The sequence below is a fragment of the Schistocerca serialis genome, chromosome 1, assembly GCF_023864345.2.
Source record: "Schistocerca serialis cubense isolate TAMUIC-IGC-003099 chromosome 1, iqSchSeri2.2, whole genome shotgun sequence".
Taxonomy (NCBI): Eukaryota; Metazoa; Arthropoda; class Insecta; order Orthoptera; family Acrididae; genus Schistocerca; species Schistocerca serialis.
The window spans coordinates 387,474,910-387,498,421 of NC_064638.1; the positions used below are offsets into that span (position 1 = coordinate 387,474,910).

Consider the following 23,512-nt stretch of genomic DNA (forward strand, 5'->3'; position numbering starts at 1 on the left):
TAGTGGCCAGTGATGGAAAATGCTTTGAATGATATATGTGTAACCAATTTGTTTCATTAAAGCCTCAAATGTTGGGGAAAAAATGGCAGAAGCAAAGTTGTACACCTTGTAAAAAGAAAAAGAGTTTGAGAGTGACCTTCAGCCAGGACTGAAAAATACTTTCCAAATCAAAAATGCTTTAAATTATATTGATCCATACCATTTGTATCTCTCATTTCTTCTTCCCGCTTCCTCATAAGAGAGAAGTCTTTAACAATAGCATCAGATAAATCTTCAAGGCGCTTTAATTCTACCTCTAGAGGTTTGAGTTTAGCTGCTTCTCCAATCTGAAATGAAAGTTAAGGGTTTGCTAAAATACTTGCAAAAGTATAGAAATCATGTAAATAACATGCCATACATGTTCTCTAGGAAGTTAAATAGTCCTCATACATAATGTATGAACTTGTGACACCCAAGAAAGGAATGTATATTCATTTCAATGGCACAGGCTTAAGACCAACAAAATGATTTACATATAAATGGGTTACCAAATAAGCAGCAACCAGTCGCAAAATCATGATTTCTTTAGTTACTTTTGCAAATCGATTTCAACTGATTAACAGCCATCATTGGTGCTACAAATACAAGAAAAAAAAATATAAATAATTAATAATAGTGACCAAATGAACAAATGTACATAAAGCAACGTAAAACCAATTAAATGTATATGGACACATTAAACCATTTAAAATGCACATACAAATTTACCTTTCAACGAATATGTGCCCTGAGTAGTAACACTGTCTTAAGCAGAGGTCAAACAAAGTGATACATCGAGAATTGACTATGACAACGAGAAATCATAAGGGGGCGCTGCAAAGCAAACCTGCCCTCTATGCGAAAAGATACAGCTAAAATAAAATAAAAATGAGAAGAACAAATGACATACAAAGTGAGGTAAAATATAATTATAAAATTCTGAAATATTTACAAAAAATTGATATACTGACAAAGATTTTGTCAACCACATGGTACAGTTATATATGCCAAAAAGTGATTGTACAAATTAGTAAAAAAGCAACAAACATAGGTGAGAAGCACACCATAGAAAAAATTTTAAAATACTTTTTAAAAAAATTTAAAATTATTTATCATATTATCGAAGAGCAAAAGTTAATCATAATGCCAAAACGTAAAACGGTGTTGGCATCCATCTAACATACAGTTAATGATGTTCAAGAAGATCGGGTATTTATTTTTTATTTATTTATTTTTTTGCATTGTGGCTCCATCTGCCGAAAAAGGGAAAAAAAATCTGATCTTCCTGAATACCATTAACTGTACGCTAGTTGGATGCCAACACTGTTTTACGCTTTGTCATTATGATTAACTTTTGCTCTTCGATAATATGATAAATAATTTTTAAAATTTTTAAAAAGTATTTTAATATTTTTTAAAAAAATATTTAAAAAATTTTTTAAAAGTATTTTAAATTTTTTTAAAAAGTATTTTAAAATTTTTTTAAAAAGTATTTTAAAATTTTTTAAAAAGTATTTTAAAATTTTTTAAAAAGTATTTTAAAATTTTTTCTATAGTGTACTTCTCACCTATGTTTGTTCCTTTTTACTAATTTGTACAATCGCTTTTTGGTGTATATAACTGTACTATGTGGTTGACAAAATCTTTGTCAATATATCCATTTTTTGTAAATACTTCAGTATTTTAACATCATATTTTACCTCACTTTGTATGTCATTTCTTCTTCTCATTTTTATTTTATTTTAGCTGTATCCTTTCGCATAGAGAGCGGGTTTGCTTTGCAGCGCCCCCTTATGATTTCTCGTTGTCACACTCAATTCTCGATGTATCACTTTATATTTGACCTCTGCTTAAGACAGTGTTACTACTCAGGGCACATATTCGTTGAAAGGTAAAGTTGTATGTGCATTTTAAATGGTTTAATGCATCCATATACATTTAATTGGTTTTACGTTGCTTTATGTACATTTATTCATTTGGTCACTGTTATTAATTATTTTTATTTTTATTCTAGTATTTGTAGCACATGATGGCTGTTAACCAGTTGAAATCGATTTGCAAAAGTAAATAAAGAAAACATAATTTTGCGACTGGTTGCTGCTTATTTGGTAATTTTATGGTTTACAGTCACTGCACAACTTGGGAACCACGTGGAGCCCACCATTCATATAAATGGGTCATTCTTAGTGCTACAAATGATTATCCTATGGAAAATACAGTGATATATTAATTTATTATTACTACTATTAATTTATAAGTACTGTTTACCACACTTTTGTTTATATTTCTGGCATTTCATACACACTATCCTTTACATTTTTTTAACATCCTCCCATCAAATTTCATCCTTGAGTTAGTATATTTTTGTAGACATTATACACTTTTCCCCCATGTCTGATTGCTTTAATCACAGTTTACACTTTTGGAAGTAATCTGATCTGTATAGCTTTCACCTCTGAAAGCTTAACTTTTATTTACTTTCTTATGTTATGCATGTCTTAAAACTGCAAAACTGCACTCCAACATCTTACTTCTGAAGGCTGCATTATTATTATTATTATTATTATTATTTAAATGGCCTCCCAGAGTATCAAATTCCCAGTTCACAAGTGCATACTATCATTCACCTCATCTAGTTTATCCTTTATCAATCAGCACATCCAGTTCCCCATACCTTTAACTAAATTTTTTTCTCGTCACATACTCTTGATGCTATCTGCATTGTATTTACCAACCACAGACTACAGTGTTCTGCAGGTCATACCATTTAAGAGGTGTTTTAGTTTTACACCTTTGTGCACAACAATGCCTGGCAGAAGTTGAGCCAAATAATATGAAAGCACTGGAGTAAACATATTAATAGAAATTATAACTTTTCTTCCCTAGTGATACTGTGCCTTTCAACTTTCCTTTTACTGTTACAGCCGTGGAGAGTCACCAGTACATCTGTGATCTGGTGTGTCATATCTATATGTATATAACAAACCAAATAAAAACACTGGTACTGGAACTGCATACTTAAAACTTCCACAGTTGTACTGCTATTGCCAATTTCTTGTAAACTACATAATTGCAGAGACTCCAGTGGAACAAGAAGCACAAAATCTTGTTTATAAACCAGTGGAAATATGTAATGTGGCCCAACGAGTGCAGTGTTACGATGCTTTTTACCATCTTTATACATGATAGCAGCATATCATCCCAATGGTCTTGCAACTATGCTGAGTAGTACATCACACCAACTGGAATGTCTAAAGTACGTCATCTCTGTCTACAACTCAAAACAGCATACGAGGATTATCGTCATATAAAGTAGTATACTGTTTTAAAATGCCATAACCATTTGACATATTGAAAACGAAGAATGGGAAGACTGGAGAGTCTGTTAAGGAATTTGCCAGTGTAATTAAGGAAATTTGGAGTACAGTAGAGAGGGAAAATACATGACTACTGAAGAAACAGGAAGATGCAGTGGGCTGTATGGCACTAATGCCACAGTATAAAGTTGGTCAATGAGTGATCCTACCAACTTCATATACGCTGAAGGGAAAACAAAGAACTTTTCTGCAAAGTATAAGGGGCCAGAAAATATCAAGATTCATTTGCCGACAAGAATGACAATTGTGCATGTAGGATGGCTGAAACCTTTTCAAGGGAGTCTGGAAGTTATTCTGCAGGTAGGAGATGCGGACCGCAAACGGAGAGTGAGAAGAAAGATATTGGAAGAAACAAGTAGTTGTGAATGAATTGGTGATGAGGAACCTGTGTGGAGAAGGCCTAGGAGATAGTAATTCAATTTTTTGTACTGTTAGATATAGGTTTAGTGTAATTAATATAAGCAGCTGTGGAGCAGCAATGAATTTAACGATGTGGAAAGTAATAGGTTTTCCAGCCTGCACATGAGATGCAGAGAAGGGGAAATGCTGCGGTTCGTTGAGGGACAACTGATCTTTGTCAGGGTGGAAGTGTTATCAAACCAGCACCTGGAAGGGGGAGTGCTGTTTGCCAAGCATGAAGACTTAGTGATCACCAGTCATCACTGGGTGATACAGTTGATATTCAATGTGTGGGAGATTGGTCACAAGATGAGAAGATTGTAAGAAGCACAAGGCAAATTCTGCAAGGGAACAGACAGGCACAGTGTCGGGGTGTGTAATAGTGTATAACGTGCGTACGAGAAATTAAGGAGCGAGGTGACCCCGGTACCGACGCTGGAGGCTGGCTTATGAAAACCATATTTGGCACTGCTGATGAGGAAGACATTCGAAGGATGAACGACACTGCAGAAGAGTTTAAGCAGTGGGAAAAAGGGAAAAAAACGGTAAATGATTGGCACACTAAACAGATTGCAACTTTAGAGAGGTACGTATTGCATAACACACAACTACTACGACAACTGACTGGTGAAGTAATGCAGTATGCCAGAGCTACAGAAGAGGCATTTAATCAGAGTATCAAGGAACTACAAGTCTTAGATAAGGAAGGAGTAATGACAAAATGTTTGCAGTCCATAAAAGATAACGTTTGGGAAGCACAAGGGAAAGTAACAGAACTACAAGAGGCTATGCAGCAGGCCATAAGAGGTTAGCTAGGGGTAGACTTCTTGTCACTAGAGCAATATTAAGAAGGTCTATGGATAGTATAGAAGGAACTATTGCCAGAGTTGGGGTTGGTTTTACAACCCGAGCACAAAAACTTGCCTTTTTATTTCGAGGTACCCACAGCATCAATGAGAACTGATGGAGTGAAAGTTTACATTTCCTTTTCTGTACCAGTAACAGGGAAACAAGTATGTTATGAGTGCTACATAGTCCATGCAATCCTGGCAAGTGGGGGATATTGAAAGCAATGATTGTTATTAATTACAAAAGACAAGAGAAAATACGTAGAAAGTCACAAAAATGTTACCAAGGGGAATTACAGTGTCTGAATATGATAATAGAGGCACAGGATCTCCGTACAGTAAAATTGCTAATGGGACAAAAGGAGATAAGAGAACGCAATAAAGAAGTGATCGAGCTGGAACTGTACTTTCAGCAGGCTGAGGCACATTGGTTGTACTCTACCTTTGACAAGATGATAGTAGCAGCTAGTTTTTTCGAGCAGAGGAAGCTTATGTCAGCACAGAGGCTAGAATTAAATTGGAGTGGTTTGTTACTTAACAGAACAGCTTGCGAGATAACGGGGCCTACTTTCAATCTGCCAGCTGCAATTTCAGGGATAATTCACCTGAATATTTCGCAGCCTTATTTGTATAGGCCAGAGGAGCCCATAGAGGTGCTATGTGCAACAATTTAACCAGCTTAAACTCTAGTTGGTTGGTTTAAGAAAAAGTACAGGGGGCAGGAGGAGAGGGAAGGGACCAAACTGCTTGGTCATTGGTCTCTTGGTCTACAAAACAAGGCCACAAGGCAAAGAATGTAACAAACAAGACTTACTGCACAAAACCTGGAGAAAAGAAAAACCACAAGAAGTACAGAAGGGTAGCCAACACTACTATGGACAAAATGAGATAAGACGACCACAGAGGAAGCAAGAAAGAGTAGAAGGGATTAAAACAATAGAGCAGAGAACTGCGGCTAGCTGGTTAAAAGAACAACAACGGATAAGCCAGCTACTCTGCAACACAATAAAACCTCCAACCTAAAAGCATTAGGGTAGAGAACACAGACTGACAAAGGACATGCACTAAAACTTATATGGAACAAAAAATGTATAAAATGTAAAACTAAATCAGTCCATGAGGCACTGTCACCTAAAACATTGGGAACGAGTCTGGTAACTGAAAAGTAGGACACTGCAACAGAATGTAGGCCACCATCAACCAGCCATTGTACCTACACTTGGGTGGGTCTTCACAGTGGAGGAGATAGCCATGGGTGAGCCATGCATCACCAATGCTAAGCTGGCAGAGGACCACAGAGTCCCTGCAAGAGGCCCGTATGGAGGACTTCCACACATTTGTAGTCTCCGTTATGGCATGCAGTTGATTGGGCATATCTAGATTATGACATTCCATATCCCAAATCCCAAAAAAACTTGTGGCATAATACCGAACACAAGTCAGTTTCAGTGATGCTGATCTCCACCAATGGTTTCTGAGTAGCCTATTTGGCCCCACCATTTCATTTCATGGGATTCCGACACATCCCAGGGGCCGAACAAACACCACTGAACATCCAGTCCGTTCCAGGGCACAGATGGACTCCTGGATGGTCACTACTGAAGGATGGCAAGGGTGCACTGGCCAACAGCTTGTAAGCTGCTCAAGAAGTCACTACAGACAAGGAAGGACACACCAGTGCATGAACTGATATGCTCAAGAGAATGGGATATGGCCACCAGCTCTGCAGTGAAAACATTGCAGCCATCCAGCAAGTAGTGCTGTTCAGTTGTCCTGCTTGAGCATAAGCCAACGTGACCATCAACCATCAGTGTCTTAAGTGTAGACTATGACAGAGCCCTGAGATGCTTCAAGAATCAAGAGGAAATGACAGCGGAGAGCCTCAGGAGGGACTGAGTCCTTAGGGCCATGCAAAAGTTCCAGCTGAAGCTGACGCTGCGGCCTACGGATACACCATGGAGGTGTATGTGTATGGACCCGGAGGGGAGGGGGTAAAGGAAAGGACTCTAGTTCACAGAGAAGGGATCGAAAGCAAACAGCGATTGTAATCCCTGACCTGGGCTGCTGATGCAGGAGATGAACCACCATGGTTGGGAAAAGGAGATGGTAATTTGGATGCTCAGGAGAGCTACGAATGTGTGTGACGTAATCAACGAGCAGTTGGCGTCTGATCTGCAATGGATGGACCCCACCTCCACCAGTAGGCTGATCACGGAACTCATCCTAAAAGCTCCCATCGCTAGCTGAACCCTGGTGGTGCACTGGGCCTAGTAACCACAACGCAGAGGGCGCCACCGAACCATAAACCAGATTCCCGTAGTCAAGGTGGGACTGAACAAGGGCTTTGTACAGTTGCAGCAGTGTAGAGTGGTATGCACCCCAACTGGTATTGCTCAGGCAGCAGAGGGCATTCAGGCACTGCCAGCACTACTGCTTAAGCTGACAAGTCCTAAGAAATGATGTCTCCACTATGGGGACTGGATCATCATCAAGTTCTGGTTCCGGATGAATGGTACGATGCCGACAGTAATGCATGACACGGGAATTCGCGGCTGAAAACTGGAAGCCGTAGGTTAGAGCCTATGACTGCACCTTATGGATGTCTCACTATAGGACCCGCTCAGCAACACAAATACTGGAGGAGCAGTAGGAAATGCAAACATCATCTGCATGCAGAGAAGGTGAGACAGATGGCTCCACAGCTGCTGCTAGACTGTTAATGGCCACTAAAAATAAAGAGACACTCAATACTGGGCAGGTCAACAGGAAGCAACTCGTGCACATGGGTAGTTTTGAATGGATAGCAAAGAAGGATGTTTCGTAGGATTTTATGCATAGTGCGCAACGGTATGTTCAATGTCCAGGCAATTCTCCATGTACTACACATTTGCATACCACCACTCATCTCCTCCTGCGTTGCTGTGGCCACTGTTTCCACTGATGTGGAACCAATTTCCTTCCCCTACCAGGTTGTACACCAAAAGAACAGTCTTTTCGAATTTCCGAATCATTTTCTCTCGACCCACAGCAGTTATCGGACCAGCTACCTTTTTTCAAACCCTTCAGTGTCCAGAACTTCTACAGAACTGTGTCTGCACAGTCATCATTCTTGTATTACAGCTTTACAAGCAGAGCATGATCCTGCATTGAGACAGTCATGGCGAACATCGCAAACATGAAAGGAGGAGAAGCCGTGTACCCGACGTGTTTATACCAACTTCGATGGGTCATGCGCATGACAGGTGTTTTCATTTACATATCCTGAAACATACAGTGCCCTCTATTCATCAATTTTCAGACTATTTTTTTTCTTCTGCCATATGTTTGCCCCTTCTCCGATAATATTCCATTGCGATTTGACATCATTCTGACCAGTGACGTTATTTCTACAGCTTTTTGGAAGTTTAATTATAATCACCCTGTACATTACAGCTTCTGGCACCTGTCTGCAGCTTAATGTCTCCTCCATATGGTGAATAACAATCTATCATTTGCATAGTATTATTGTTATTCTGTTTATTTTATTGCATTAATATGAGCAAGAGTAAGCATACAGTTAATAGCAGTTTAACAATACATAATTATTAAAGGAGCTACTAACAGCTTGACTTATTCCACATACTTAGAATGGTGGAACTTGCAGCATTGTGTCAATAAGTAAATAAAAAAGTTAAATGTTTGCAATTATGAACTTCACACACAGATGAGTTTTGCAATTTCTGCAAGTACAAGAAAAATTCCACACTGCAAAATGTGTACTGATAATGTCACAGAAGAAGCAAGTCACTTAGTAGACTGATGTACTACATATATAATTTTTGCATGAATGATCAGGATAATGCAATCTTTTGACTAGTTCTGCGGCTAAGGATGGATAATTCTGGGTTGTACTGCACCACTTGGCTCTTTGTACATCTGACTTGGTAAAAGGTGGGAACGAAGTGCACATAAAATAGTTGTAAAGCTGTTATATGCAGCTTGCAGCTATCAGTGAACAACATGTAAACAAAAGAAAACACACACTACTATGAGAACGTGAAACTTAAGTGTTGACTGTACAATGATTCGAACGTATATTAAATAAAAATCTAATTTAAAAATCAAACAAACAGTTCTCACTTTACAGTGTAAGACCTTGAATACTGTGTGTTTAAGAAATACTAGTTAAATGGATATTACTGAGTGCAGCAAGGTAAAATTTAACTGAATTACAAATCAGCTTATCTACCTTCACCCTCTCACATGGCAGAAATAATACTTAAAATATTTTGAATTACTATAACTATTACAATGATTTCTGTAAGACATTTTCACTAACTATTCTTAACCTCATCTACATTTTCATACACCCATTTTTAAATTAAATTCAACTTTACACAAAATGGAAGATAATCTTTCCCTCTAACGTACTGGACATCTTTAATTATCATAAACCATTATTAGAGAAATGCCACAACACTCTCGTAAAACAGCTGATTCATGATGCATTTTAAATGGTTAGTGGTGGTACACTGGTAGAAATTTAGAGGTGGGAAGAAAGAACTGTTACTGGAAAGCAGACACAACAAGGCATCTCTAAGGGTAAGCTAAAACCATACATTGTGATGTGTCATGTAACACACACAAGAAATTTTGTATCACTTATTAAAATTAAAAATAATTACTTTTTATAAGCATGCCAATTAAAGACTATCACTTGTTAACAGGGAGTGACTTGGATGTAAGACAGTTTTTAATATTTCCATATATAGGTTAATATTTGCAAGCCAAGAATAAAAAATTAATTTTCAGGTACAGTGCTCCTCAAAATGTAAACTCTCAGCTTATAATGCAAATGTAACATGTTAGTGTTGGGTATCAAAACTGGTGACTATACTCTGTCTTAAAACCAAATGTTCATGCAGCAAGACGACAGACAGGACGGATTTCTTAAACAACAAAAATTTTGGTAATTTAAAATGGAAGGGGTTAAGTGGCAGACGTATCACTGATTTGCACTTTTGTAAGGTTCACACTGTCAAAAAAATCACACCCACAAGCATAATGACTAAAATAACCAAATTACCATCTTAGTTGAAGAACCGGAAGCCACGAACACGGATGATACAAAAATAAAATTAAAAATTAAGACCAATAAATATAATACAAATGAACAAATGTAAAAACATTGGCATGCAGTGGGCTTTATACTATTGCTAAAAAAATCTGGTATATGCAACAAAGAATCAGAAAAAGCTGTCTACATGTACCAATGTAATTTCAGTTGCCGAAATCCAATTACATGTGACCAAACCATGAACTTAAATACCGAAACACTGTCGGTAATTAAAGAATATATCACTTTGTGAAGAAATGTCAAGATACACATACATCTAAAACAAAATTTACAGTTGAAACAGTGCAGTATGAAGTACAAGAAATATTTAATCTTATAACAGTATACGGATAACTACCAGAATCTTCTACGTGTGTTATTCCTTCTGGTATATGGGTATTGTTTTGAAAGTGAACGATGAGGGAAGTCCATGAAACACTTAGATTTATGCATCCACATGGGCCATCATCCTTTTAAAGTTTGAAAATCACACTTGTAAGGTTCCATTCTCCCACATTTTGTCACGTAGAAATCAACACAATGACTGAACATACTTATACTTTAAGTCTAATCTCTTTTAAATTGGTGGAAGCAAAATGGTCCTATCTTCTCTTCTCCAGCTATCTGTATTATTTGAATATTTATTACTAAAAATGCAAGAAATTGCATTTTTACAAATTATTTACTAAAAACCTCACCCAAGAACTTTTGAGAACCACACAAAATATTGTTTGGTTAATATGTTAGAAGTCAGTGCAAACACAGTGGGCAATCATGAGAAAATGAAAATATTGTAGATTTGGAGAGTATCAGGTGGAACTTCCAACATATAGTTTTTTCAGCAAACTTTGAAATAGTGATGTGACACATTCACTCTTGACCTATATGATTTGAGATAAAATTGCCGACTTGGGGCAAGATAGTGACAAGACATTTTTGACACATATATGACTTTTTATCACAACTTACAATACACTCTCCTGAACAAATTTACATTTTGTGGCATGTCATTATCTTTCCCAAGTAGTTCATATTATAATTTAATTTTTTTATTTTACCCAGATAAAAAAAACAAAATTTAGGTCAGGAAAACTCTTCTGTTTGCTATTGTACACCCTCCTCCTTTCTCCATAAAATTACCTTTCTGCAATTTCTTCTATGCACATTTAGCAAATTTTATATATTTTGAGTAGGTTTAACAGAAATGAAGCGCAACTGAGAAAATGTCACTTGACTGTACTATACCGCTGGCAAATATTGCGCAAAAAATGAATGTATCATTAGAGTAAAAAATTTGTGAATTGTGTAAACTTCATAGAAACATTGAAAATAAAATTTATATCTTACTGTTTATGACACCTACTGTATGCAGTTTCTTATTGGCACAACTGGTAGATGCAATGAAACCAATCGTCCAGTGAGATTTTATAAATTACCTACAAGGATTAAACATTCAGTACTGAATAGCAAAGAAACTTAGGACTTTCAATGCTTTAATGTGTGTAGGAGTTTCATTTGCACTAGAATAACAAAATTCCTACCACATAAGTAAGGTCTATTTCCAGTAGTGTTACACCAGATGTTTTGAGCACTGCAGCTGATGACCAAAGGCAGAGCAAATATTTCTCTACACAAGAGCCTTAATTGCAAATTGCAGGGAAGTCAAGTAGGTGAAGGGTTCAAGTTACATGAACAGAGTGTAGCTGTCTACAGGTGCAATGACGAACAATATTAATAATCAGTCACAGAAGGCTTATTATCTCTTCCACATTTTTTGCTTTCTTCCTCAACCATTACGTCTCACTTCAGTCCTCAGATATCAGAAATTGGTAAAAATCAAAAGCTTTTGGTCAAATAGTGTTATCTGCCTCAGCACCCTTTCAAAAACCTTTGAGGTCCTGCAATACCATAGTGAAGTAGTAGTAGTGAGAGTTCTGTTGTTGAAAATGAGTGAGCTGTGTTGGCTGCAGCTGTGTGAACCAAGCATGCTATTGTCACAAAAACCATGTTAGCAATGGATGCCTCTTGAGTAGTAGCAGCAGCAGTATAGTAGTAGTAGTAGTAGTAGTAGTAGTAGCAGTAGCAGCTTCTTTATGAACTACTTGGACAAAATGACGTCAATACAGCAAGTGTCTACAGTCTTGGGCTGAGGGAACGGCTTCTTTTCATAGGCAAAAAGACAGAAACAAGAGTTAAGAGCACTGTCCTACATGACTTCGTTAATTCTTAATCCTCCCCTTCCTGGACCCATGGGTGGGCCTATCTCACCACTCTCTCTTTATAACCCTGATGTTGCCAATCTACAACTTCTTGAACATGCTCTGTAAGCTGACCTGCTTTTTATGTATATACAAACTTTTACTGAAGGCACAAACGTGGCAAACCAGCTTACAGAGTATGTTGGAGAAGAGCAATACATTGTCAACATATAATGCTAACCTCTCTTCGTGGTTTTCATATATAATTAAGATAGAACTACTCATGACAAAGTCACCATCAATACCATTTAATATTTTTTCTAATAATAAATATATGCAAGTCATTTGCACACAGCTGCTAATTTTGTCAAAATGTTTAAGCTTTTCAACATCTCTTCTATGCATTCCCTTTGTAATATTTCTTCCATCCTGACACATAAAAGATCGACTAATGTTGACAAGGGTGGTGCCAACAAGTGGGCTTTGCCTCTAACATCACAACCTGGCAGCACATATGTAGGGAGAACAGTTTCAGGTACGCAATGAGACACGAAAAGAATGGCAAACTCTGAGTATCAAATGTAAGAATGCATAGTCTCACGGCAGTTACACTGAATAAAAAGTTACAAATGTGCCTATCAAAGACTGTTTGAACCTAGTACCCCAGCTCTTTGTAAGTGAAATGGTCAAGCTATTAAGGCACACACTTACATCATCTTATTTTCTGTACAACAGTCAGAATTACGATCAGACAGACAGCATTGCAGCAGTGGGTAGCCTATTAGCTCCAACCATTGCAAACCTCTTCATGGAGAATTCTGAGGATATTGCCTTAGACATGGCACCATAAAGCCTAGTTGTTTCTTTCAATATGATGAAACGTTCATCATATTGGACTTGAGGAAGTCTACTAGTTCTTGGAACACCTCAACAACATTACAGTAACATTCAGTTTACTATGGAGGTAGAAGAAGATGATGCATCGTCCTTACTCAACATTCTCATCCAGCACATCTGTACTTGCATGCCATCAGCCATCATCATCCAGGCAGAGGTGCACTATTTTACAACCATTGGCTCATTGTGCAAGAATGATATCAGATGCTGATAACCTGCCCCATGAGCTGAACCACCTATGGAAGGTCTTTAATGAACAACAGCTATAACATCTATCAAATAAATGAAGTGACATCAAGCAAGACTCACAACAAGACCACGAGAAGCAGGGAAAGAATCTTGCTTTCTTGCCATTCTGTCGCTCCGTGTTGGGCAAGATAAGCCTCCTGCTTAAGTGACACAAGATCAAATCGATTTCAGGCCTCCAACGAAAATGCCTCAATTACTCAGACCTGTTAAGACGTAGCAGGTGTCAGAACACCTGAGGTCTACAAGATACTTGTAAGTAAGGCCAGTCTTCTGTCAGACAAACAGTAAGCACTGTGAAACGTTGCAGGGAGGAGATGAGATGTTTCATCACTTATGCTAGCCCTAGAAAATGGACACTGGGTAAAATTTGACGATACGTCTGCCATGGCTCGTACAAATGGCTTCTGTAATTGTGTAATTAAAGCAGCCATTGAAATAAAAATCACCAATAACACCGTAAACAAAGATGGTGGCCTGCAGCTCAGTACGGGATCCAGTGATCGTGTGATTGAAGCGGGCGCATCGGACGCCAAGACAACGTATGCCTGTATATGGTGATGCTGTGGGCACAAGTGACATCACAGCTTGCAGCTAGTGTTTATAAGGAGTGCACCAGCAGCCCACTGGCAGTCGTATCACTTGACAATGGCCGAAAGCTCATGTAATTTTAATTACTTGACACAGTTGGAAACCCAAGAACTTTTTATTCACTTGAGCGTATAAACCTGTAAGTGTCTGCAGTTACATATGGTCACATCACATAAAAGTTGCCTTGAATTGTTGCTGCCACAGCTTCAAATTTTTTTCCTATGCTTTTTGGGAATGAAAGTTGTAGGGACAGACTGATCTGTAGTTTAGCCTGATGACTGTGACCTGGTGACACAATGAATGTGACGTCATGAGAAAAAATTGGTTCTAGTCATAAGACAAAGTTGCTGGTTATGGAAGAGCCTATGTTGAGATTTCAGTTGTACATCATGTGCTTCAGAATTATTTTTATGGAATATATCGCATGAACCTTTAATATCAAGAGCACTCCTTTTGCAAATACATTGTATATTCAGTGGTTTTGTACACTAAATTGTTTGTCACAATTACCAACACAATTACACAAAACATTTAAGTATCATCATTGTCCTTTATGGATACTTAACCAGATGATGTTCTACTATTAAATAACCACAAAACAATACATATCAATACACACAAAAATAAGGATCACCATTTAGTTCTGGTGCTGTGTGTCACATGTCTGTTAGTCTCCTTGAAATTTCCACAGTTTAAGCTCATGACTATTTTACACATGATACATACAGCAGTACATGCCAGAATTGAGCAGTTATCTTATAAAAGTACACCAGAATCTTCTGCTTAGGTTATTAAACTATGAACTATGTAAGGACTCCAGCACAGAATTTTCTTTTCACCCTAATTCTTTGTATGGGATGTGACTGTACCATTTAAATGAAAACATCAAACTTCTCAACAGACTAAAATTCAATGGGAGCTATTAGTCATTTATCTCGTTTTACTTTTAACCTGATATGCCAGCAAGTGGGCCATCTGAGAATGGTTCATCCCAGCACACGTCTTCAATCGATTACCAATTTTCATTACAGTGACCTTTCAGTCACCAAAGAGTGCATCATTCTAACAGGGAGATGTCCCCATGGATGGGATCAACTTTTTGAAAGCATCTACACAGTGGTACAAGTTAGGGTTCCATGTAATACACCCTGCAATCATTTATGAAATTGGGTCCTTGCTTGTGAGTAATCCATGAAAAAGAATTTCCTGTGATCCTCTACAGTTTGAACAAATACAATTAAGCAGAGTGGCAGCGCAGCACAGAGGTTAAGATACATTCATGGCGTGCAGAAAATTCTGAGTTCATATCTCATATGGTGCTTTGAAATTTTTTATTTTTTAATCTTTGTCTTAATAACCAATCATTTTTATTAATTGTTCAAAATGCAATTTTTCTTCATTTCTTATCCTTTGCCACACCATTTTCATCAATGTATTGACTTTTTTTATTTGCTCCCATTCTTTCTTCATTTTATACCATTTCATTTCGAATCATTGTGTTTATGGCTTTACTTATTTATATTTATCTATCATGACATTTAAAGATTTTAAAATGTCAATCTATCAGTTGAGAATAAAAGATGGAATAATATATTCTGGATGTGACATGACAGTGAAAACATCTTTTTTTTACAAGACACAATTGTTTTGGACAGTGATAGTTGCACAAAGAATTAAAACACACATTCATATTACACTATGGAAAAAATAACACTGATGAAGCTGTAAACAGAGAAATGAAAGAAAACTCCAGAATAATGAGGAATAGAAATAAATGCCAAAACATGGATGAAAATATAAAATTCCAAAATGAAATAAATCAAATCAACATAATAAATAAATTCAAAATCACACGGACAATTTGATATGAAATAGTATAACAATAAGAAGAAATGAGAGCAAATAAAGTCTGTAAGTTGTTGAAAATGATGTGGCAAAGGATTAGAAATTAAAAAATAGAACCAAAGAACTGTATAAAAAAATGTCAGTCATTTTGACAAAGATTTAAAAATACCTGATGCAATTTGAACCCACAACTCTGCACGTCATGAATGTATTTTAACCACTACGCTACACTGCTCCTCTATTTAACTTTATTATTTTTAAGGCTCTAAAGCAATGTGCAACATGCATTTTTGTCTATTACTTGCAAATGAGGGCTCACTTTGATAAATGGCTACAGGGTGTGATATCTGGAACCCTAGCCAACACCATCATATAGACGCTTTCTGAAAGTTGATCCCAGCCACAGGATCTCTCTTTGTTAAGCAGTAGTTGAGACACTCATCATCATATTCCACATCTCAAACATGCTACACCATCATCAAGACAAGTATGAACACATCCACACATTTTCAAAACATTCAAAAATCACATTGAAGTTACATCTGAGTCACAAGAGAGTATGATGCCTGGAAGTCCTGGATGGGATATAAATAATACTAGGAGTACAGAAAGGAACACAACAAATTAATCAATGAATTCACTGTATAGCTGATGCACATAAACATGATGGAAAACAAAGCTGAGGTTTCGAAGCTTTGGATACAACGAATACATTTTTACCTCCCTCTCAGATTACTCCAGAAACACTCTGACAACATCGAAGTCCATCAATCTTCAACAGTATCTACATTTTTAAGGCTGCTGTTCCATCCATGCAAAAGGTGTCTCCCACATGTTACAGCCACCAGTGGACAGCTCACCTGCAATGATGGACACTTCCTTATCCAGTAGGTTTGAGGTCTTCCTAGTGCCTTCAAAGACAGGCATTAACATTTGAACCTAGGCTGCAAACAGATCTGCCATGCCCCCAATCCTCCAAGTGCCTCCACAAATCGACTGCAGAGTAACTCCCTCTCATTAACCAATACTATCTTGGACACAAACATCTTCACCAAAGCCTACACCAGCGCTTCGACTAACATGTCTGAAAATGATGTCGCATCCTTCCCACCAAAGTTATATCCCACTGTCCATTTAATCATTAAAAAAAAAAAATGAAATGATCGTATGGCATTGTTGGCCGGGAGACCCCATTCGGGGTTGTTCGGCCATCATATTGCAAGCTCTTTTTAGGTGATGCCACATCGGTGACTTGCAAGTCAATGATTATGAAAATGATGAAGGACACACAACACCCAGTCCTCTGCCGGGAATCGAACCCAGGCCCCCTGCATGGTAGGCGGTAACACTACGCTATGGAGGTGGACTAATCAACAAAATATTCTGGTCTATCATTATGCCACATCTACCCCCAGCCCCTTGCTACATGAGTTATATCCTTGTAGAATACAACCTAACCTATGATCCATACAGTACATTCTATGCCAATTCTGTCATCAGCTTATCCTACCATGGGGATGTGACCACCATTCAGAATACTACGCAAATGAATGGCCATAGCCAAACTGCCACCAGCAAAGTTGACCACCTAGTGGTAGAATATGCTCCTGAACTACGCTTCAGAATCAGTGTCACCTAAGTTTCTCCTGTACAATACCAGCTTCTCTGAATTACACTGACAGGATCCTGCAATTCTTCGAAGAATATTTATCTACCGATTCAGCAATCTCCCACTTCTGTTTCATTCTCCTCCTCCCAATCCACTCCATTCCGCTGTGTGCAACCCACCCCCACCCCCACACTGCTTACACCATGGCGAGTTCAAGCTAAGTTTTCAATCATGTTTATGTGCCTGCAAACTGCTCAACTACATGACGAGTGGTCATCTGTACTCCTTCCATTATTTATATTAACATCATGAGTACAGATACAAAAAGAACAGAATTTAAATAAAGAAATTAAACAGATGGCATTTTATCCCAACCCAAGAAATTAGTGAGGAACATAAGGAAAAAATTTGATTAATTAGAGTAAAATAATCACAATAAACAAATAGTTCATTATGAGACAGCACCCAGAACCACTAACATTTATACAGCATAAGCTGGTACCACTATCCAAAGAGTTCTGCATTAGTCTGAACTAAACTTACAGTACCAATTGCTGTTCAACACAGAAATCAAATACATTTATGTGTGAAGAAATTATTAATGTGAATACAGAGATTGTACATTCTATGAAGGAGCTATTAAATTATGGTGCAGTAAAGATAGTCCTACCAGCCATTTTTTCCATTTCTTTCCAATCTAGATAAACATGTACATAGCAGTTTCAAAAGTGACAAAGCAGCTCCTACAAAGTAAAGGCAATATCTTAGATGATATAAGCAGTAACTCTCATAAAAAAGAATTACTTCCCAAAACATATTGAACGCATATTTAAACAAACAAAAATTGTAAAAGAAACTGGCTATGACTTTTGGGGTTTAAAACAAAACAAATATTTTTGCAAGATCACTTGGCAAAATTTCAGTCCTCCCTTTAGAACAGTATAGCGGTCACTTCAGAGAGCTGTGAATGGTATAGAACTGGCACCAGACACTCATCTGACCATCCACTCCTGTCTCATGTCATAGATGTGCATGTCTTTGGCTGAATTGAATCAGCACAGTAAGATTAGTTGACTTAGAGACACAGCAGAAAAGAGTGTGTTTTGATGTGGACATAACCATAAAGTGAATGAAACTGCCTGGTTATTTCATATATCAATGCAGATTATCCTGTATGTCTGCAAGAGATGGAGTACCACTCACAGCCATGTAACATGGCAGATCTGTCACCACAGAAAGATCATAACCAACAAGGACCAAAGATGATTGTCACAAACAACTACGAAACTGGTCAGCAGCTGTCTGAAGGTATGTAGTGTGGTCCAATTTTGCCTCTTTTTATACGATTTAAAGCAGGGCCGGCCATGGTGTGCCAGACTAGATGCAAGCAGGGCCTGGTATATTTCAGCATTGCTCAGTCCTCTGAAGTACCCGGAAATGTACAACATTTCATTAAGTATTGCATGTGTCGGTCAGCACAACTCTCTACAGTTCCGCAGAATAGGGGTGTCAGAAATGTTCCCTGTACCCTTCACTCGTCATTTGTAGCACGAAGGACATTCACGTGTCCAGTAGCTGTCTACACAAAAAGAGGCCATTTAGTGATCTATCATCACAAGACTTTAAAAAATGATGGGAATGACACAAGAGAAGAGTGAGAATTCTCAGTACGTATTATGCAATCGCATAAGTGACAGGTACTGCAAATTCACTCTGAAACAACATTACAAAATGATGCAGAAAGCATTCCAAGACTTAGCTGAGAACAAAAGAGCAGAAAATGCAATCAACAGACCGGATTCATTGTTCTATACATCAAAAAGCACTATGCTAAATTTGCAGGCATGGAACATGTGAAGAAATTGGTGGCAGAATAGTAAAATTTCTGAATTCACACACATTATTCCACTGTCAGTTGCAGGAGCTTTCAAATGGATATGAAAGAAGAGTATGGAGACTTTATATATTACTGTAAAGTTCGCTGGTTAAGTCAATGGACATGCCTGGAACGATTTTTTTATTTAAAACTTGCTAGGAAAAAGGGCGTGCAGAATTGAAAATGAGAACATCCAGAATGGATTGCAGACCTCGCATTTTAAGCAGACTTTACTGCAAATTGCCCATAGTAAGGCACTGCAAGGTGAGAAACCACTTATTATTTAATGGGGACATATTTAAAAAGAAAATTGTATTGAAGGGACATAGTCCAACAAATGCAGTCCAGTTCCCTAAACTCACTAGGGTTAAATAAAATTTAAGGTTCGAACAATACAGCATGGCCTTGAAAGAATTGCATGGCAGGTCTCCTGAACATTATATGGATACTGCCAACCACACTTACATCTGTTTTCGAGACTGTTTGCCATTTCAGTTGACAGTGACCCTGTGCATGTGCAGATGTAGCTGATTAATCTGCAAGGTAAGTCCCATTTTAAACACTAATCCTTCTAATGCTAAAGTCCATAATGAGATTGCAAAAGTGCTACAACATTTTGACAAACACGTGTGAGAGACTTTTTTTAATTATGACCCTAAATAAATCACAACTATGTAGCAACCTGAGTGTGAAAATCTGTGAAATTATGTGTGTCTGTGTGTTGGCAGTTTGTAGCAGATGAAAACTATATTATGCCTTCAGTGCACCAAAAATAATTTAATAATACTGAAAACATTTGGTTTTGAACTATGTTGTTAAGAAATGTGAAACATAAAACCAAGTCGTATGCAGTGCAACTGCATTTCCCTTTAAACACGGCGTGTTCACAGTTTCATCCATTTCTCCCTCTTTGCACTCCGATAGCATGGTGTGGCATTGGCAGAAATGTGCCATTCAGTCTTAGCATGTAGGCGAGCCGAATTCTTGGCAACCTCGAGTGCTGAATGCTCCAATTGAAGCATTTAACCCATGGAGTATGGAGGATGCCAGAACTGGTTATGTCATGTTTTGAGAGTGTTTTCCACATCATGACTTGTGTCCCCTTATACAGGTTACCATCAACATGAAATGAGATGTTTATTTCAACATTATTAGCGAACAAGTGCTCCTCTTTCTTATACATGTCCACAACAAGTGTGCTGCAGATACTCTAAGATTCGCAGATGAAAACTGTGTTCACAGGGCTGCACACCCGTTGTTCTGGTTGGAGGTACGCTTCAGCAACCTACTGTATTTCAATTGACCCATTAAAAGTCCCAATTTTAACCCTGTAGGAAATATCTACTTATGTGGAACAACAGGTGAAAGACAGCAAACATTGTCCCCATCATTTGATCGCTCTACAGGATCTAATCATCAATGAGTTGTTTCAGTTGGATATTACATATCTAAAGGAACGACTTGTGGACACACTTTGCAAACAAGCCGTTATCACGGCTGGAGGCGATGTTACACAGTATTAGCATCTTGCTCCCAGGAGATGACTAACTGTTTGTCCAGTGTGCTTAGTTTTCAATTCATTATGGTCTTTTCCTTTATGAGTGGATGGTCCTTCAAGATTTTGAATCAAGGAATGCGACAATCATAAACATATTTTTTTATAAAAAAATTCCAAAATCTTTCAAAATGGTTCAGAGATGCTGGAAAAGTACACAAGATGCTATGTAAACACTGCTTGGTCTTCTACATCGGCATGACTACCACCAAATTATCAATCAGGATGAATGGGCACAGGCTGAGGATGTATACTGGCAACTCGCAATATCCTGTAGCAGAGCATGCTCCAGAACATGACATTCATGACCTCGGCGCCTGTTTCACCACACATGCCATCTGGAGTCTTCCCCCAGACATCAGCTTCTCAGAATTCTACAGGTGGGAACTAGCACTACAACATGTCCTTGGTTCTCGCTACCCACCTGCCCTTTGTTTACATTAATTTCTTCTGTCTCGGCATTTCTTCACTAACTACAGTTTGCTTCACTCCATTTCAGTGTTCTATATCTTTCAATGTCTTTCTTGTCCATTTTTCACTGCCCCCCCCCCCCCCCCTCTGTTCTGTACAATGCACTTTGCTTTTCACTCTTATTAAATCATGCATGATGAGTAAGCAGTAATCTCTGTCAGCATATTACCCCGTCTTCCACCTTTAAGCTCTCAGGTTATCAAATCTTATCTGATGCAGTCCCCAACAATTGGTCTTACCTTCTCATCCTTTATGGTAAGTCTCTCCTTACCTGCAGCTCTGGGGGACTTTCACGAAATCTACTCCTTTTCCTAGACCTCTCCAGTCCTTTTCCTTCACCCCTCTTCCTTCCCCTTCCTTCTCCATCAAACCCTGTAGGAGCCACTGTCTCTGAAAGCTTGTCAATTACAACCACTTTTTATGTGTGTGTTCTGCCACTGCTTGGTGAATAGATTTTTTTTGTCTATCCCATTAAATAATTTTCTAACTAAAGATAGGTGTGATCAGTCAAAATCAAACCAACATGTTATCAAAAATGCTTCTGACATTCAAGAACTTGTTCTTCATACTACAGAACATTCATACTGCTTCCCTTTACTGCAGTGTAGAGATGAAAATGTTGAAACCAGATAAGAAAACTATTTACTACTTCCCATAAAAGTCAAGAATGAGAATGAAGGCAATGTGATCCATGCAGTCTCCACTACTGATGACAGTTTGTGTGGTATTATACTACACATAATTAGGAAATAATTGACTGCTGGATACATTAAGTATTTTCTAACAGCTAGTTCAATCTTCCCCCACACGTAAGAACTTCAGGAAATTACTTTAATTAACACCAGGTACAACAGACAACACTGATAGGAGTTACGAAGATCCACAAACTTACACGAGTCAAGTCCAATTATTTCCATTAAGCTGATTGTTGAAACTTAGAAAATCATATCTCAACAATTACATTAGCCATCTTTGTGTATTCTGTAGTTACATTTTTGACCCTGATGAAAATGCAAATTTTCCTCACTGTTGTCTGATATTTTCAAGTTTTTAACAGGTTTGGTTCAATATCAAGAATGTCACAGCCTGAAACCCCCATATTCCTGTAGGGTACTAAGGATGGTCCAATAACTTGGATTTTAAAACACACACAACTGTTCAGCATAATAGTCTCTGCAGTGGTAAAATAGTGCTGATTAGTAGTTGCCTTGTTGACAGCATTACTTGTCAAAACTGGTGTGTTGTACTGCATTCCCACATCCATCCTAGTAAATCCCCGTGTCAATCCTGCACATTGTGTGTGAATTCCCTGCGAGTTGCCCAGGTAGAAGACCTGACTCTCACATATTGCTACTACATCCTACTGTGTGTCTTTACAACAATATCCATGTGCACAAGCTGCAAATTCATAATCAACTGTGATGCAACAGCAATGTTTTACAGATGCATAACAAACCCGTTGACTACCAATATGAATGGCCACCAGCAAATTGTGGCTACTTGCAAACAATTTTTTTGTGCATCCTGCATATCACAACATCAATTGCTTTGACAGCTTGTTTAGGTATACATGCGGGTCGACCGAAGCATCCGATCCCACCCGTCGGCTTTGACTCATTACATAAGGCTGTTGTGGTGTGTGACATCACGACGGCACGGAATTTAGTTTGTGAGAGTGGTGTGTTTGTAGGTGTCGTTTTGATGTAATCGGTGGTGCTCTCTGGTGGTGGGTTAGGTGATGTTTTTGGTTTAATTTGCGTGTGTGGCGTGTTTATAGGTGGCGTATTGTTGCGGTCGGTGGTTCTCTGGTGGTGTGTTTATTGGGTAGCGTGCTACATGGCGTACGGGGTTCATTTGCATGATAGCATTGCACGTGTGTGGTATCAGGACTGTGCTATCAGCAAAATATTTTTCAGTGAGTTAACGATTTTAGTTTTGTTATTTCGGCGTTATTGTAGTTTTTTTCTGTTCGTCGTGTGTGAATTTTGGTAAATTGCTTTTTTTAAGTTTAAGTCTTTGGTAGGTATGGATATTACTGACAAGGTCAACAGTTTTCGGTTGTCGGCGATGATGGGGGACAGTGCTTTGTCTCTAATAAAATTTCTGCAACTATTCGGATTTTTGGATTAAGTCGTGAAGTGTTCAGTATGTCGTGAAGAAATGAGGCTTACTAAAGTTCCGGCGACTCGGACCAGGGACGGCTGTATGTGGAGATGTAGTAAGGTTAACAGGTCAAGGGAAGTGTTCGATTCCAATGTGTGGTTGTGGCTGTGGGTGTTCTGGCATCGGGAGTTGCTGTTGAGCTATATAGGTCAAGGGAAGTGTTCGATTCTAATTTGTGGGATCGGGAGCTGCTGTTGAGCTATATAGGTCAAGGGAAGTGTCCAATTCCAGAGGATATTGTGTGGAATTTGGGGAGTTTCGTGTTGTTGTTTTGTGTGGTTTGGTATGGTGGTGTGTGTCTAAATTTGTTTATATTTACTTTTT

The 23,512-nt window shown here is 38.2% G+C and overlaps 1 protein-coding gene across 1 annotated transcript in view; it reads right to left on the reverse strand.

Annotated features, from left to right (window-relative positions):
* LOC126471112 (transmembrane emp24 domain-containing protein bai) overlaps positions 1 to 23,512 on the reverse strand; it is a 31,721-nt gene that overhangs the window by 4,588 nt on the left and 3,621 nt on the right. The window contains exon 4 of the mRNA XM_050099197.1: positions 200 to 326. Within this exon, the coding sequence (XP_049955154.1) occupies positions 200 to 326 (127 nt within the window). The remainder of the gene's footprint in view (positions 1 to 199; positions 327 to 23,512) is intronic.